This window comes from Cyprinus carpio, chromosome B2 (assembly GCF_018340385.1).
Source record: "Cyprinus carpio isolate SPL01 chromosome B2, ASM1834038v1, whole genome shotgun sequence".
NCBI classification, from domain to species: Eukaryota; Metazoa; Chordata; class Actinopteri; order Cypriniformes; family Cyprinidae; genus Cyprinus; species Cyprinus carpio.
The window spans coordinates 29,553,570-29,568,444 of record NC_056598.1 but is presented as its reverse complement, the minus strand read 5'-3'; the positions used below and the strand labels follow the sequence as shown (position 1 = coordinate 29,568,444).

Genomic DNA, 14,875 nt, shown 5'->3' with positions numbered 1-14,875 from the left:
GGCACAACACATGCATGCAGTACACCCCGTACACACACACACCAACACACACACACACACACACATGCATGCATGCACGTACACACACACACACACACACACACACAAACACACACATGCACACACAAATATTCACAGGAACTTCCATCAGATTTCAAACCACCTACAGTAGCAACACGCATAACAACCAACTAACTAACCACCTAGCAACACCATAGCAACATTCCAAAGCACACCAGTAACCATACTGGCAATGTCCTGGCAACTTGGGTGATAAATCGATATTGAAATAAATCTATCATATCTATAATAAACTTTTGAGTAATTTTCTATATTTATCAAACCTCTAGATGATCGGGCACATGCAATTATGACAAAATACATTGACATTTTATAGTGAAATGTACTTCTAAAACTAAAAATAAGAACATTAATACAGTTTATTAAAACATAACACTGATTTTTTTTTTTATTTTAAAGTAATATCATACAACCAAGATTCGTCAAGTTTCATCCTGTTTTAAACTCATACAGAACCTTATTTGACCAAAAAATGTATTTGTTGTGAATGAATTGTTATATTTTTATTTATTTACATTGCAAAATATTGATTTAATTGTTTGATTAAAAGTTTTATTTCATTAGATTTTTGATACAGAAAAATGAAATTAAAATGCAGAATTTGGCCCTATGTAGAGTATTATTTGTAAACATTCAGTTATTTTAGTTTTATTTGTATAATATCCTAGTATTTATTAATATTAGATCATTAATTCATATTAGATTATGAATTAATAATAACAGCATTTATTAATATTATATTAGCTTTTATTTTTATATTTTAAATGTTAATATTCATTTTAGTAATTTTGTAATGTTCTTTTATAATGAAATAATTTATCTAGATTTCATTCAATTTTATTTCTTTTTTTGTTTGAATCACTTTAATAATATAATAACATTTGTCAAATTTTAATTAATTCGTTTTTTCATTTAATATTTTTATTATTTTTATTTCAGCTTTATTTCAGTTAAGAAATTTGTTTTACTTAATAACTTGAGGTCATACCACTTCCCCATTAGTAGTAAAAAAACTGATACTGAATGACATGAAAAAAATAAAAGTGATATAATATTTTTCACTATATCAGCCAATTCTACTAGCAACCTTCAGAACATTCTAGAAATGGCCTAGCAACCACCCAAAACACTGCAGCAATGCCCTGGCAACCACTCAGAACATACTAGAAACTCCCTAACAGACCAAACACGCAGCATCCTGTGCTCTTCAGAAGATAAATATCTCTGTTTTGATGCTTTCCGCAGGTTTCCCTCATCTGCTCTGGTTTGTCTCTCATCGGTGCGTGTGCCGGGCTGTTTACTCGTGTAACATCATGAACCTCTGTGTTTACTCCCCAGACAGACGTGTCACGTCCCCCGACTGTCTGTCTCCGTCTCCATCTCCTTTCCTCTCCCAGTCTCACCGGGACACACACACACACACACACACATCCAGTCACAGCAGAGAGAGAGAAAAACCAAAGAAAGAAAGAAAGAAAATAGAAAGCAGATTTTAAAAATAAATAAAAAATACCTTCCCAAGGTAAAATAAAATAAAAGGACATTCCCAAGGATCCTTTTGTATAGGCAGACATCTAAATTTATCAACACTGAGCCAAATGCACAACAGAAAGAGCCACAAAAATAATATAAAACACACACACAGCACAGAGCCGTCGTTACGCTCCAGGGAAAAAGTGATCCAGTATTACACGAGTTACACCCAGTTGCTCTCAAACACAGCGCTTCTGCAGCAGAGAGCACAACACACAGAAGAAGATCACAACATCACTCAGGTGACACGAAGAAAAACCTTCTGACTGGAACTCCTGCTCTCAGGAACCTGAGAAAATGTGTGTGTTCTGATGCCATGAGGGACAGAGATGCATCCTTCTCCCGTTTCACTCTGGGAATGTTTTCAAACATTTCTTTAGTATTCCACAAAACTTGAGCTACCGAAGAGGAATTTTGCAGAAAGAAAAAAAAGAAGTCCTAACCCTAAAACAATGAATCTTTGTACATGATGATTAGATTTCCTTCGAGTGTAAATATAAACTCACACCGTATCAGAGCATGAGACACCTGCCGGAGCTCCTGCAGCTTCTGACCAGTCAGGTTACGTTACTTCTCAAGCCATTCTTCATTATTAAATACTGACAGATTTTACACTCTCAAAACACAATTTATATCTGTTGAAATATTTAAGAGCAGAACTAACATAAACAAACATCCACTACAGAAATTTTCCATGACTTTTCAAATTCCCTGATATTTTTTATGACTTGTGGAAATCAGCATGAATGTCTATTAGTGATAAAGAAGAAAATTGCAATTAAAATAATAATTCCAGATAAACGAGCATCAGTTTTACCTGTAGAAGACATTTGCTGACGTCGCTGGCGCACAGAGCTTTGTTACAGCCGCTGATGAGGGTCAGTCCAGACAGAAGGACTAACAGAGAGATCAGGACGGGACAGAGGAACAGAGCCGGCCGCATCCTGACCCAAACTCCACACACCTGCGTTCAACACAGACCAACTATTAACAGATCACATGATGTGCACTGAAATGTTAAAAAGTATGTATCTACTGTATATCTATATATACACACTAATAAAACAGGGTATTTTAATACTTTTTATATTTTGTACATGCAATATATATATATATAAGCAAACTTGGAAAATATACAGTTATGTCACATTCAGGCAAATTAAATATAGATTTAAAAAATACATTAAAATTACAAAAATATAAATAAAATGACTACATTCTTGTTTAAGTGTACACAATGGAATTCATGAGAATGAAAAAATATATATATTTTAGTGTGTGTATTAAAAACAGGATTTAGCACTTTTATGCATAATTTCCTTTTTTTTTTTTTTTTTAAAGCAAATTTAGACAATATAATCCAGCTACGTCACATTCAAGCAAATTAAATACAGATTTGGAATGCAGAACACTGAGAAACTTTTCCGTGGCGTGTTGAACGTTCTCTGCTCACGTACAATACACAAAAACAAAGAAAAGCTCTTCATAAGCGCCACACAGACCCATTTTCTGAATAATACAGGCACGAAAACGCACTGACGTCCAAAAGCGCTGGTGTTTCAAACATGACGCAAAAACACTGGATTATCACGTCACAGATCTGGCATACGTCACATCTTTACATGTATTTGTCAAATAACAGAAGTGTACTTACTGTATCACTTTGATGCGTTCTCAACACTTTCCTTCGGTTTTTGACTTTCTCTCATGCGGATCTCTTGTCTTGGCTCCTTTTACTCTGAATAGAAACATGAGCGGCTTTGAGTCACAGAAATGGAAGAAGTGAGTAGAGCGGCAATTAGCATAACACACGGTCATCGAGGGGGCGTGGCTTATTGGCCCGGACGTTGTTTCTGATTAGTCGGAAACCACGGGGCTACACATTAAATATCGTTTTAACTCGTCGCTATGCATTTTAAGTCTTTTAAAGTCTCATTGTGTTGTTATTAGTAGGCGTCAATTATTGTTCAGAGCGCTGCTGGAACAGGAAGAAACGCACAAACGCAGTCACATACTAACCGTTACTTTTCACAGCGCTGGTGGGTTTCAGCCAATCACAGTCGCCTGCGCAGATTTACGTCTCTACGAGTCAAAATAGTTTGAATTAACTGACTGAAAGGATTAATGATTATTATTATTTGTATTATCAAGAATATTATATTAGAATAAAATAAATATAAATATATATATATATATATATATATATATATTATAGTATATATATATATATATATATATATTATGATGTTATAAATACAAATTCTAAATTATTATTTTTATTATTCACTTTAATAATCATAATTAGCATTATTACATTTATTATTATTAAATACTAGCATATGTATACAGTATAAATATGTTTAACTTAATATAACATGTATATATTTTTAATTAATAATAATATTTGTTGTCATTATTATAATTTAATAAATTTAATTATATCAATATTAGTATTTTATAAATAATATAATTATAATAAAGGTTTTATAGATCCAAAACAATGCAATATTCATACATTCATACAGATAGACACTTAATTAGTTTTTAAGGAGAGTTTTGATGTTGATTAATATTGTTTAATCCGTTCACTCTGCCATCTGCTGGACAAAACTACATCTGTATCCAAAAAGTTAGATGTGAATGTGTCCAAAAAGTCTTGTATTTTGAACATTTCAGTTGAGAATTTCGCTTCGAGTATTTACTCATATAGAAACAATAATATTCACCAGTAAATTCCATGACTTTTAAGATTTAAAAGACTAATGTTTCCATGTCCATGACTCTGGGAATCCTGTTTAGACAAAGACAGGAGAGTTTTTGATTTCACAAACAATAAAATTTATTCAATTATATATTACAAATATGTACATCCTCATGTAACAAGTAAATATTAAAATAGACATATTTTTAGAACCATCGTTCAAAAGGCATTACGTTGTAAAAAATAGGTTTTGTTGTGATCTCACATTAAAACTGTAAAAGTAATGGGGTTTTTTTCCTATTGAGAAACCACAACAAACTTTTTCACTTTCTTTTTTTTTTTTTAAATGTGCGCAAGACACAAGGGACGACACGCAAGAAGTGGATGTTACTAACAGACACAACAATGGCAGAAAAAAACCAGGACCACTTCAGTAAACCTCACCACGGTACAACTTTTCAGAAAGGGACGAACCTGCGAAAGCATGCACATTATAGAAATCACAAGTCAAAAAACATCGGCTTTGATGAATGTCAAAGGGATAAAAGAGGAATTAAAAAAACAAAACGGAACAAAGCATTTCAAAACACATGCTTAAAGAGTTAAGCGAACATCCATAACAACAACAACAACAACAACAAAGAACTTCAATGTAAAAACAACTTTGGTCCATTAAACATTAGACAAAACAAAGTTTACAATCAAAATATTTATTAAACTTTTTCCGTCCTCTCAGTTTTCTTTCCTTTTTTACAAGTTAAAAACAATAATTACATGGCTATTTACAAATGCACAATCAGTATGTATAAAATAAGTTAAAAAATGAGGAGCACAATCTATACATAATCTATGAACACTCACTGTAGAAACATGTTGGATTGAGATCTCTTTCTTAACGGAGGAGGAAAACCTCTCTCGTGGGCTTTCCGATGGTGGTCTTTACCCTCCGGAGGCTGTTTTTTCCGATGCTCCTCTGTCGACCCGCGGTCTACCGTTCTGGATGGTGGTCCTCAGGGTTAAGTGCATTTTAGATTAGGCCTGCAGTCTATCGGAGCCAATCTGGCGCCCATATGGTGAAGTGCGTTTGGACCGGAACCAGAACTAGAACAGCGAACACAGACTGAACCAATGATGACAGCTATCCTGGAAGTGCAGCGCTCGTTTGTGTTATTTTTCTTTTTTTATTTGACTTCTTTTATTAGAAAGCGTCCGGTCCACGACATGTGCACCGTGACACACAAACACACAACATACATGCGCACGCACACCTCCAAGTCAAGTGCTTCGTGTTTTCGTCCTACGCTCGCGTCTTGACATCATCACGCGTCGTGGTCCAACAGCTACTAAATCGTCGTCTCTGTATCTCATCGGTGGGTCATATCGGCGTCAAGTCAAAGTCGTCGTTGACCTCCACGAGGGGGATGTAGAATTCGGGAATCTCAAAAATGCTGGTAGACTTGTACGTGGCGGGATCCAATTCCTGCAGCTTCAGCTGCCACTCCAGACGCTGAACGGCGTTTAACGCTGCTGCTTCGTGCTGCTGACGCATCAAGAGACACGTCTGCGGGAAAACAGAGATTCAAGTCTGTCATACAGATACTGAAGTTCACTTATGTATGCATTTTATGGCATTCGACAGCAAAATATCAAAGCGGCATGTGAGCTGGTAATATTATAGTAGCTATCTTCATTTCAAATAAATTAAAGTTTCATTATCTGACTAAAAAGGTCTTTAAAGTCTCAAAGGGATACTCCACCCCAAAATGAAATTTTTGGCATTAATCACTTACCCCCATGTCATTCCCAACCCGTAAAAGCTTCTTCGGAACACAATTTAAGATATTTTGGATGAAAACCGGGAGGCTTGTGACTGTCCCATAGACTGCCAAGTAAACAACAGTGTCAAGGTTCAGGAAAGTATTAAAGACATCATCAGAATACTCCATCTGCCATCAGTGGTACAACTGTAACGTTATGAAGCGACGAGAATACTTTTTGTACGAGAAGAAAACAAAAATAGCGACTTTATTCAACAATTTGTCTCCTCTGTGTCTCCCCACATCACCATAGTGCCATTTTGGAAAACTGTGCGGCTGACACAGAAGAGCGTACGCAGTTTGCGTTCAGCAGGTGTTTTCCAAAATGGTGCTACGCTGATTTGGAGAGAGACAGAGGAGACAAATTTTTGAATAAAGTTGCTAATTTTGTTTGTTTCTCATACAAAAAGTATTCTCGTCGCTTCATAACGTTACGGTTGAATCACTGATGGCAGATGGAGTATTCTGACAATTATTTTCCTACGTTTATGGACCTAGATAGTGTAATTTATTTGGCACTCTATGGGACACTCACAAGCCTCCCGGTTTTCATCCAAAATATCTTAAATTGTGTGTTCCGAAGATGAACGAAGCTTTTAAGGGTTTGGAATGACATGGGGTAAGTGATTAATGACTAAATTTTCATTTTGGGGTTGAGTATCCCTTTATTTTAGCCTTCCAGAAAAAGAAAGGCTTAAATTGTGTCTTAAAGTGTTAAATCTTAAAAAAGTGATGGCATTAAATGTGGTATGCTTTGCAAAATACTACTAACTCCTACTACTACTACTACTAAGGAAATCATTAAATAATTACAATCTTCCTCAATATTTTTGGTTTTGCTTTCCAATGAAAATATCTAAACATCCTTAAATCAAGATATATTTACTTGACATGCAAATTGAACATACAAAGAAATTTAAGTAAAAATTAAGCAAGTTTATGCTTAAAACAAGAACAGATCTCTGTCAGTGGTATATGAAAACTTGTTTCCCTTTAAGTTTTTTTTTTTTTGTGCCATCTGGCAGATATTTGTTCTTTAATCATAGACTCTCTTTCTAAGAAAACATGACTTTCTTATTTTGTCATGTTGCTTATCAAGTAAATGCATCTTTAAGAAATATTAGACATTCGAACAAGAAAACAAGAAAGACACTTTTTGCAGTGTGATCAGAAGATACAGTAAAAGGTATTTCCATATTCTAGTGGTTAGCAGCAGAGCTAGTCAAACCTTATACTATTTTTTTTATTGTTCTTGAAAAATACATTAAAAAGTAACAGAGGTCTGTTGGAAGTTGTATTTCGGAACTTTGAAGTGTTGCTGATATAAGATCTTTACATTTAGAGACGTGTAGAAAACATTCCATTAAATTCCAACATTCCAACATATTCCATTAAATATTTTGCTTAAATGTTCTTTACTTGGTCTTAAAAAGGACATAATTTTACCTTCATTAAAATGCAGAAACCCAGATCTTGTTGCTATAATTTCCTGTATTTTTAAGTGTGGCTAATGCATCCAAGTACTTTTTGGGGCCGCTGTACCATGACATTTCTACACATGCTAGTTGTTTGTTGCATTTCATTTAATATTACTGTTTGCTTTTGTACCTTCAACTTGTCAAACTTGTCATCTACATCCTGAAGCCAAGACATAAACTGCCTCGCATTGAACCGATCTCTAACAGAGGTCTTCCCATCGTCACCCTGAAATGTAAAAAAAATTATGTGATGTTGATTGCAGAAAATAACTTCGATTCATCACTCTGGTTGACAGATCACTGTTTAAGTAATGGAGCCTTTCAAATTAAATTTGTTGTACACTTACATACATCAAGTGAAAGTTACAGTGTTTACTCACGTTTAAAAGTACTCTTGTTTTAATTTAAAATAACGTCCTAATAATGTGGCCACTTACCTGGACGTCCTGGGGCATGTTGTACACTTCGGCATCCAATAGGACTGTGCAGGCACTGAATGGAAGCGTCTGATTGGCTAGTGTTCTTGCAGCACGGTAATGAACTCTCAAAACCTCCTGCTCATTGGATACAATCAGCTTTTCCTGGAAGAGCAAATGCCTCAGTCATTTCGGGTCATTTTAATTGCAACCAAAAAGCAGCAAGCTGACGCTAAAAAAATAACCTAAACAACAAAAAAAAAATTCTGCATATGATCTTAGATGCTTTCAAACATAATTATATAATTTTCTCACAAATCCCCTGAAGTTCCATCATGAACCCCTAGGGGTCCTCGGCTAGTTTGGGAAACCCTGATCTAGCGATTGATGTTCAATAAATATAATCTCGGTTTCCATTTACCCTTTCGATGCTGTGCTGAAGTCTTAGCTTCATCCGCACCACCTCTTGCTGTTTGAACATCTCCTTCAGTGGTTCAGGAAGTGAGGGAGGTGGCGTTATCTAAAAAAGCAAACCAATTGGCAAGCTTTTAGTATTTTTTTTTTTACTTTCGATATCAGCAAAAATGTGTTGTAATCAATACTTTCACAGAATGGAAGCATACCGTTGGGATGCAGAGCTTGCTGAGAGGGTTTCCATCCAGCAGATAGGACCCATTGAATGTCACATATTCATCGTAGTACTGAGGCGCTTGAGGAATGACACTACAAAGTACTTTCCTCTTCTCCTCGATCTTCTTGCGAATGTGTAAGTATTCATAATAAGGGTTTGCTCTCTCGGTCTGGTAAGGCTGGATCTCTTCAAGCTTAAGTGCATCTACAATTGCAGCTAAAGACTGCTGTGTCTTTTCTTTGACCTGCTGAGCCGTAAGGTTCACTTGGGCCGTTGGAGAAACCCTAGGCATCTTTCTTTTCCTTGGATGGGTCACCTGAACGTCAGATTCTTCTTCAAAGAGTCGGACTTTGGCTCTGGCCCCAGATGAATCGGAATCTCTCTCCACGACTGATATCGGGGAGGAACTTCCTGAGGTTGCACCACTGGGAGGCTCTGCTTGATGATCAGGTTGAACAGCAGCACTGTTCTTTTGATGTTGTTCTACATTATCCTGAAGGTCTGATTTCATAGGCTTCTCCTCAACAGCAAGCTGGTCTGATGCCTCTATTTCAGCCTTGCTTTCAGACAACGCTTGGGTTGTTGCACCTTCATCTGAGGATAAGACTTTTGCCTCATCCGTTTCTGTGATTCGGTTCTTGTCCAAAACATCTTCAGACACCTCCATGGGCTCCTCAGGGATCCTTTCTGGACTGGCACAGCAAGACACAGTTGTTGCTGAAGCTGCTTGAATGCCTTGCTCGTGTTTCTCTGGTTGAGCATCAACTGTAACCAATGGCTCACTGGAGAACCTTAAGGTACTTTCATCTTGCACTCTTGCATCACCCTTTTCTGAATCCTCTTGGACACTGGTTGTTTTCAGCAGTGGTTTAGTAGTTTCTTCAGAGCTTGATCTACATGAACCAGTAGATGTACCTGGAGGGCAATCTGTTTTGCTGATGTTCTCCCCACTCTTGTCCACTTTGTTCTCAGAAACAACCAAAGGTTTCTCTCTTTGCTCTGGCCTCAAACTAGAGTCAGCTGTCAATGTCTGTTCGCTATTGGAAATGGTGCCAGTTTCCCACTGCTGGCTACTAGAATTCAAAGGTGCACTGGTTTCAGATGAGTCTTGTGTGTCAGAAGACTGAAAAGATGCAACTTGTGATGTAACAACTAGTGATGACTCCTTGTTTGATCCCTCTGTCATTCCGGCACCAGGGATGTCAAGCTGACCAAGACTTGCATGCTCTACTTGACTACTAGTGTTGCAAGAACTGCTCTGCTCTTGCAAATGGGTCTTAAACACACTGTTAGCCTGTGTGAGGCTACTTAGGTTTTTAGCACTAGATTCTAGCAAGTGTGATGAAGGCTGAACTTGAGAAACAGGAGTGACCCCTTCCCCTTCATTGCTAGTCAGATTTTCGCTTTCTGGAAGAGCACTAGTAAGACTTTGACTGCTTCGATACTCCTGAACAGGTAGCAAGCTAATCTCAGTTTGATGAACCACAGCTTGCTCACTGCTTGGCTGTGATGCAATACTGATGATCTGAGACTCTTCGGTCGTTCTAGTTTCAGCTGGTGGCACCTTGGCTTCTTCATCCAGAATAGCCCTTAAGCATGGGGACGCATGCCTACTTGATAATGGTGTTCGATTGCAGAGAGCTGCTTCGGGAAGACTGCTGGTATCTTTATCATGAACAGTAGGTGATCTGGAGGACTGTACAACGAGGGAAGACTGCAGAAAAGGTGGCTGGGAATCGGAAGCGTCCATGTTCATGTCAGAATCATATTCAGTTGGTCTAGGTGTCAGTGTGGTTGCATGACAGGAATCTTCTGAACTTTCCACAGAGATCATGGATATTGATCTTGACATTGCGCCTGATTTTTCACTCTCTGGTTTCGGAGATCGACTGAGATTGTTTTCTATGACTTGTCCATTCTTCCCGAAGGCTTTCGCATCTAGCGAGAGCGTTCTTCCGCTGGTGGCATCTTTCAAGACCTTCTCGCGGTGCCCATCTGCCACTTCTGAGCTCTTTGACCGAGTCAGTTCCTTGGTTAGACAAGTCTCACTGGATGAAGAGGATGTTTTATTTTTTTCCTTAGTTTTTTGTTTCCCAGGGTCGATTCCTGGACGCTGCTTTAGCCGCTCACGTTCCTTCTGCTTGATTTTCTCTAAGTGCTTCCTGTGCCACTGTTCAATTTCCTGGTCCTTGAGACTGAGCATGCGTTCAAAGCTGGTCTTCATGAGGTCATCATTCACCAACCTCTTTTCTTTGGGACGAGTATCCTTTAGATTAGGTGCAACCTTAGGTTTGGAGTCCACTTCGCTTGGTTTCGGCTTGCTAATCTTGCCATCTCTGTTCAGCTGGGAACGATCTTTGTCCTTTTCCTTGTGTCGGGGGTCCCGCTCACGGTCTCGATGCCTTTCAGACTCTCGGTCCCGCTCTCTTCTATCTCTGTCTTTCTCTGGAGGCTTGGTTGCCTCTTCTTTTGATTTAGACGAAACAACCTTGTTGTTCTCACAAACGTAGCCTTTCTTCTCTTCCAATAACAATTTTAGATTGGAATAGGATGAGGAAGAGGCGGTGGTCTCTTTTGATTTCTCTTTTTTCCTCTTGTCAGAATCTTTGTCCCGTTCTTTTTCTTTATTGCGGTCAGATTTTCCATGATCATTGGTTTTCTCGGGGGCTTTGCCTTTCTTTTCACAACTTGTTTTCTCTTTGTCTCTGTGGTCACCAGAGGAGTGTTCTTTCTCAGCTCTTTTGTCAAGCTTGTCCTTATTCTTCTTGTTCTCTTCATGCTTTTTCAATAAAGACATTGCTTTGAGCTTGTCACCCTCTTTATGGCTCTTATCATTGGGTGAATGCAAAATATTCGTTAATTTCTCCTTTTCTTTCCATCGATCTGTAGAGTTGTGAGGTTCAGTCTTGTCAGCTAAATGCTCAGATTTTACTTTCTTATCTTTATCTGTGTGTTTCTTATCAGACTTTTCAGACTCCCGATCCTTTGTTGGTGTTCGCTTATCGTTTTTCTCTCGAGAGTTCTTCTCTGGAGACTCCAGTTGATCTTGGTCAGCTGAATTGCCAGTGACTGGTTTATCATCTACTTCTTCTTTCACTCCTGAACTGTGCAGTGAGCTGTCAGGAATTCGGCCAGAGCCAAGACCCTCACTACGTTCATCAACTTCATCTCCTTTTCTGTCCTTTCCCCGCTCCTCTTTAAGGGGCACCTCTTTTTTCTCTTTTTTAATGGACTTGTCCTTTTCTCGCTCCTCTTTTGGCCTTCTGTCCTTAGTGCTGCTACTGCTTAAATGTTTGTCTTTTGACACCCCTCTTTCTTCTTTAACAGGCGATGAGTCCGAGGATTTCGGAGGAGATCCCCCAGCAGGCATCTCACATTTGCCTGCAAGTTCTTCATTTTCATCACTTTTGAAGAAGTTCTCTTTCCAAAACTCCCGATCAAACTCCATGTTCCTATGTCCATCCTTGCGTGGTTCTTTTTGCCGGTGACGATTCCTCTCGGCTTCATACTCCCTATACTTTTCCTTCTCCTTGTGTTTCAGCTTGTGCTTTTTTACAACTTTCCCATCTTTGTCAGTCTTCCTGAAGACAGCCTCAGAACTGTCAAACTGTTGCTTAGACTACTGTCTTTGAAAGGACTGCAACTGCCGTCATCTCCATCCAAGTTAAGCTCTTTGTGGTGATGTTTGCTCTTTTCCTTGTGCTTGCAGCTCTTGCTGCTTGAACCTTCTGTGCAGAAGTCAGACTCCGTGTAGTGGTTGTATTTGACGCCTTCCCCTGGACAGGATCCATCAGCGATAGAAACACAAGTCTTAGCGTTTTCCTGTTTCAGTGGAGTTGTCTGCTTGTCAGTTTGGCCGTGGTTCAGCTTTGGGGACTTGACTACAGACAGGTGAAAGAGGTGGACCGATGTGTCATCCTTTGTACTGAATGACATTTTGAATGAGTCCTCTTCCCTGACGCTCTTGTCCGAATTGTCTGACACAGTTGCCGAGGAAAAAAGAAGGGACTTGCTGTTCTCCTTCCCTTCTTCTCGGACTTCCTGGTTCTCCTTGTTTTTGCTTTGGCTCTTGGTCTTTTTCTTCTGTTTACCTTTTTCTTTCTGTTCCACTGGCGTGAGAGTCAAGCTTTCTTTCTTCGATCTACCATCTGTTTTGTGACCATCCACACTGACCGACCTGGTGGGCGAGCTTCTTCTTTCTATTGGCACCTCGGCTTCATCGCTTGAACTATCTGAACTGCAGTAGATACGCGACGCCTTTGTTTTTTTAGACTTGCATGTCGGCGTCGACTGGTCACTTTTGGTGCCTTGTTTGGAAGCATAGTGGTTCCTTTCCTTCTCCTCCTTCTCCTTTTGCCGTAGCTCTCGCCGTAGGATGTGTCGCTCATTAAGTGCCTTACTGAGGTCCTCCTCCTCTTCCTCATCCTTAAACTCATATTCATCCAGCCCTGACATGGATGACGAGGCCTTCACTGTGGTTGATTTACTGTCAGAGTCTTTTTCAGCATCAGAGTACTCCATGTTCTCATCTACACTGGATGGATTTACTGAAGGTGGGTCCTCTGATTCTGTGGCATTCAAAATAATGAAAAAAAAAAGGAATTAATAATACGCTGTGACATTAGCATAAGTTCAAAGTTGTCCTAAGACTAGAACGCATTTTAGTTTTAGGACAAATCTGAAAGGTTTTGATCCGTTTCAAATGTTGACTAGTGTATTAAGGAAATGGATTTGACTTGGCTTGGACTCTGCATCAGAGATTGCTCAGCATGTCTAACAGCATGCCGCAAATTTTGACAGAGCTTGTATTTAACCCGGAAAAAAGAAAATAAAAAGTTCAAAAGAAATGCCAAAAGCAACAGCACTGGCAAATCTGCTGCCAACTGTCTCCGTACCTGAAGAGCTCTCTTCTGCTTCAGAGAGAGGGATCTCTCCCTTGAGTAACTGCTCAAGCTCCTGAGAGTCAGCTACATCAACCGGTCTCTCCCCTCTCTTGTTGGCCTGGAAGGCATTGCCTCCATGACGCAAAAGCAGCTTCACAATCTATGAAGGTTTGGCAAAACATGACAAAGACACATACAGAGGTGAATCAGATGAAAAAAAAGATTCACAATTACTACAAGTTCTTGCAACTGATATTTGGCTACTATGAGAGTATAGTCATCAGTCAATAAATGTGTCCGCTCTGCATTTAAAAAAAAAAAAAAAATCTCTACAGCCTAATTAATGCCTAATGTTATTATTACATAAATTAGGTGTTACTTTTATGTGTTGCAATAAAATTATATTAGTTTGGACACACTAATAACATGGACAAACCTGACATTCATACATTCTACATTCATGCATGCTCAACCAACAAAAAAAAGGTTTTAACAGTTATATATTAAAAAAAAAGAAAGAAAATGAACAATAAAGCACATAGGCTCACCCTTTAGAATAAAATGATTTTAGAACAGTAAAAACATTATCAGTCAAACTCTTAATCTTAACTGACAGATCAGAATCAGCTTTTAAAATCCATGTACTGTAGGACAATAGCTATAAATATCATCATTTAAAGTAAAAACTCACATCTTTGTGTCCGCTGCTGGATGCGTCATGAAGCGGAGTGTCATCGTCCAATCCCTGCGTGTTCACTTCCGCTCCTGCACCAATCAGTACCTTGGCCACATCATAGTAACCAAGGTTACAAGCTTCATGGAGAGGCGTCCAACCTGAACAAAAGGACAAACTAATATGAGCTCATAAGATTCTACAACTGGAAGGAAAAATAGAAAACTTTTAACCCTATAAAGATCATATTTGATATGTAAATTTTAAGGCCTCTAAATGATCAACATGATCAAAACGTTACTGTTGCACAATATACTCCATGCATTCTGTCGTCTGATTGGTAGTTGATACTTTTTTAAAGCAAGTAAAGTGCCTTTTAGTGCAATCGCATGAATGTCCAGATTCAGCTCATGCTTCATTTGTCTATGTGCTGTGAAATCTTTACTGATTTTTAAAAATTAAACGTAAGAATCCTTTTACTAATATTTCAAGATGAACACTTACTGGACTGAAGCAACTTATGAATACCTGATTATCCATAAAATCATGTTCAAATATGAGTATCAAACATTATCATCAGTCTTTTGAGGAACATTTGTTAATCTCTAAATAATCATTGTAGCCACCATCATATCCAAATATTAAATTTATTAATTTATGGT

General features: G+C 38.3%; 2 protein-coding genes across 2 annotated transcripts in view; both read right to left on the bottom strand.

Annotated features, from left to right (window-relative positions):
* The window catches only part of LOC122136329 (twisted gastrulation protein homolog 1-A), a 10,362-nt gene extending 6,948 nt beyond the window's left edge, over nucleotides 1-3,414 (bottom strand). Inside the window, exons 1-2 of the mRNA XM_042719188.1 lie at nucleotides 3,269-3,414; nucleotides 2,432-2,598 (exon numbers count right to left, since the gene is read on the bottom strand). Of these exons, the coding sequence (XP_042575122.1) occupies nucleotides 2,432-2,557 (126 nt within the window). The 5' untranslated portion in view covers nucleotides 2,558-2,598; nucleotides 3,269-3,414. The remainder of the gene's footprint in view (nucleotides 1-2,431; nucleotides 2,599-3,268) is intronic.
* Nucleotides 3,415-4,428: 1,014 nt separating this feature from the next.
* Nucleotides 4,429-14,875, bottom strand: part of LOC109073834 (ankyrin repeat domain-containing protein 12-like) — a 51,580-nt gene continuing 41,133 nt past the window's right edge. Inside the window, 8 exon segments of the mRNA XM_042719067.1 lie at nucleotides 4,429-5,876; nucleotides 7,741-7,836; nucleotides 8,048-8,191; nucleotides 8,448-8,546; nucleotides 8,650-12,269; nucleotides 12,272-13,225; nucleotides 13,553-13,700; nucleotides 14,232-14,374. Coding sequence (XP_042575001.1) covers nucleotides 5,691-5,876; nucleotides 7,741-7,836; nucleotides 8,048-8,191; nucleotides 8,448-8,546; nucleotides 8,650-12,269; nucleotides 12,272-13,225; nucleotides 13,553-13,700; nucleotides 14,232-14,374 — 5,390 coding nt within the window. The 3' untranslated portion in view covers nucleotides 4,429-5,690.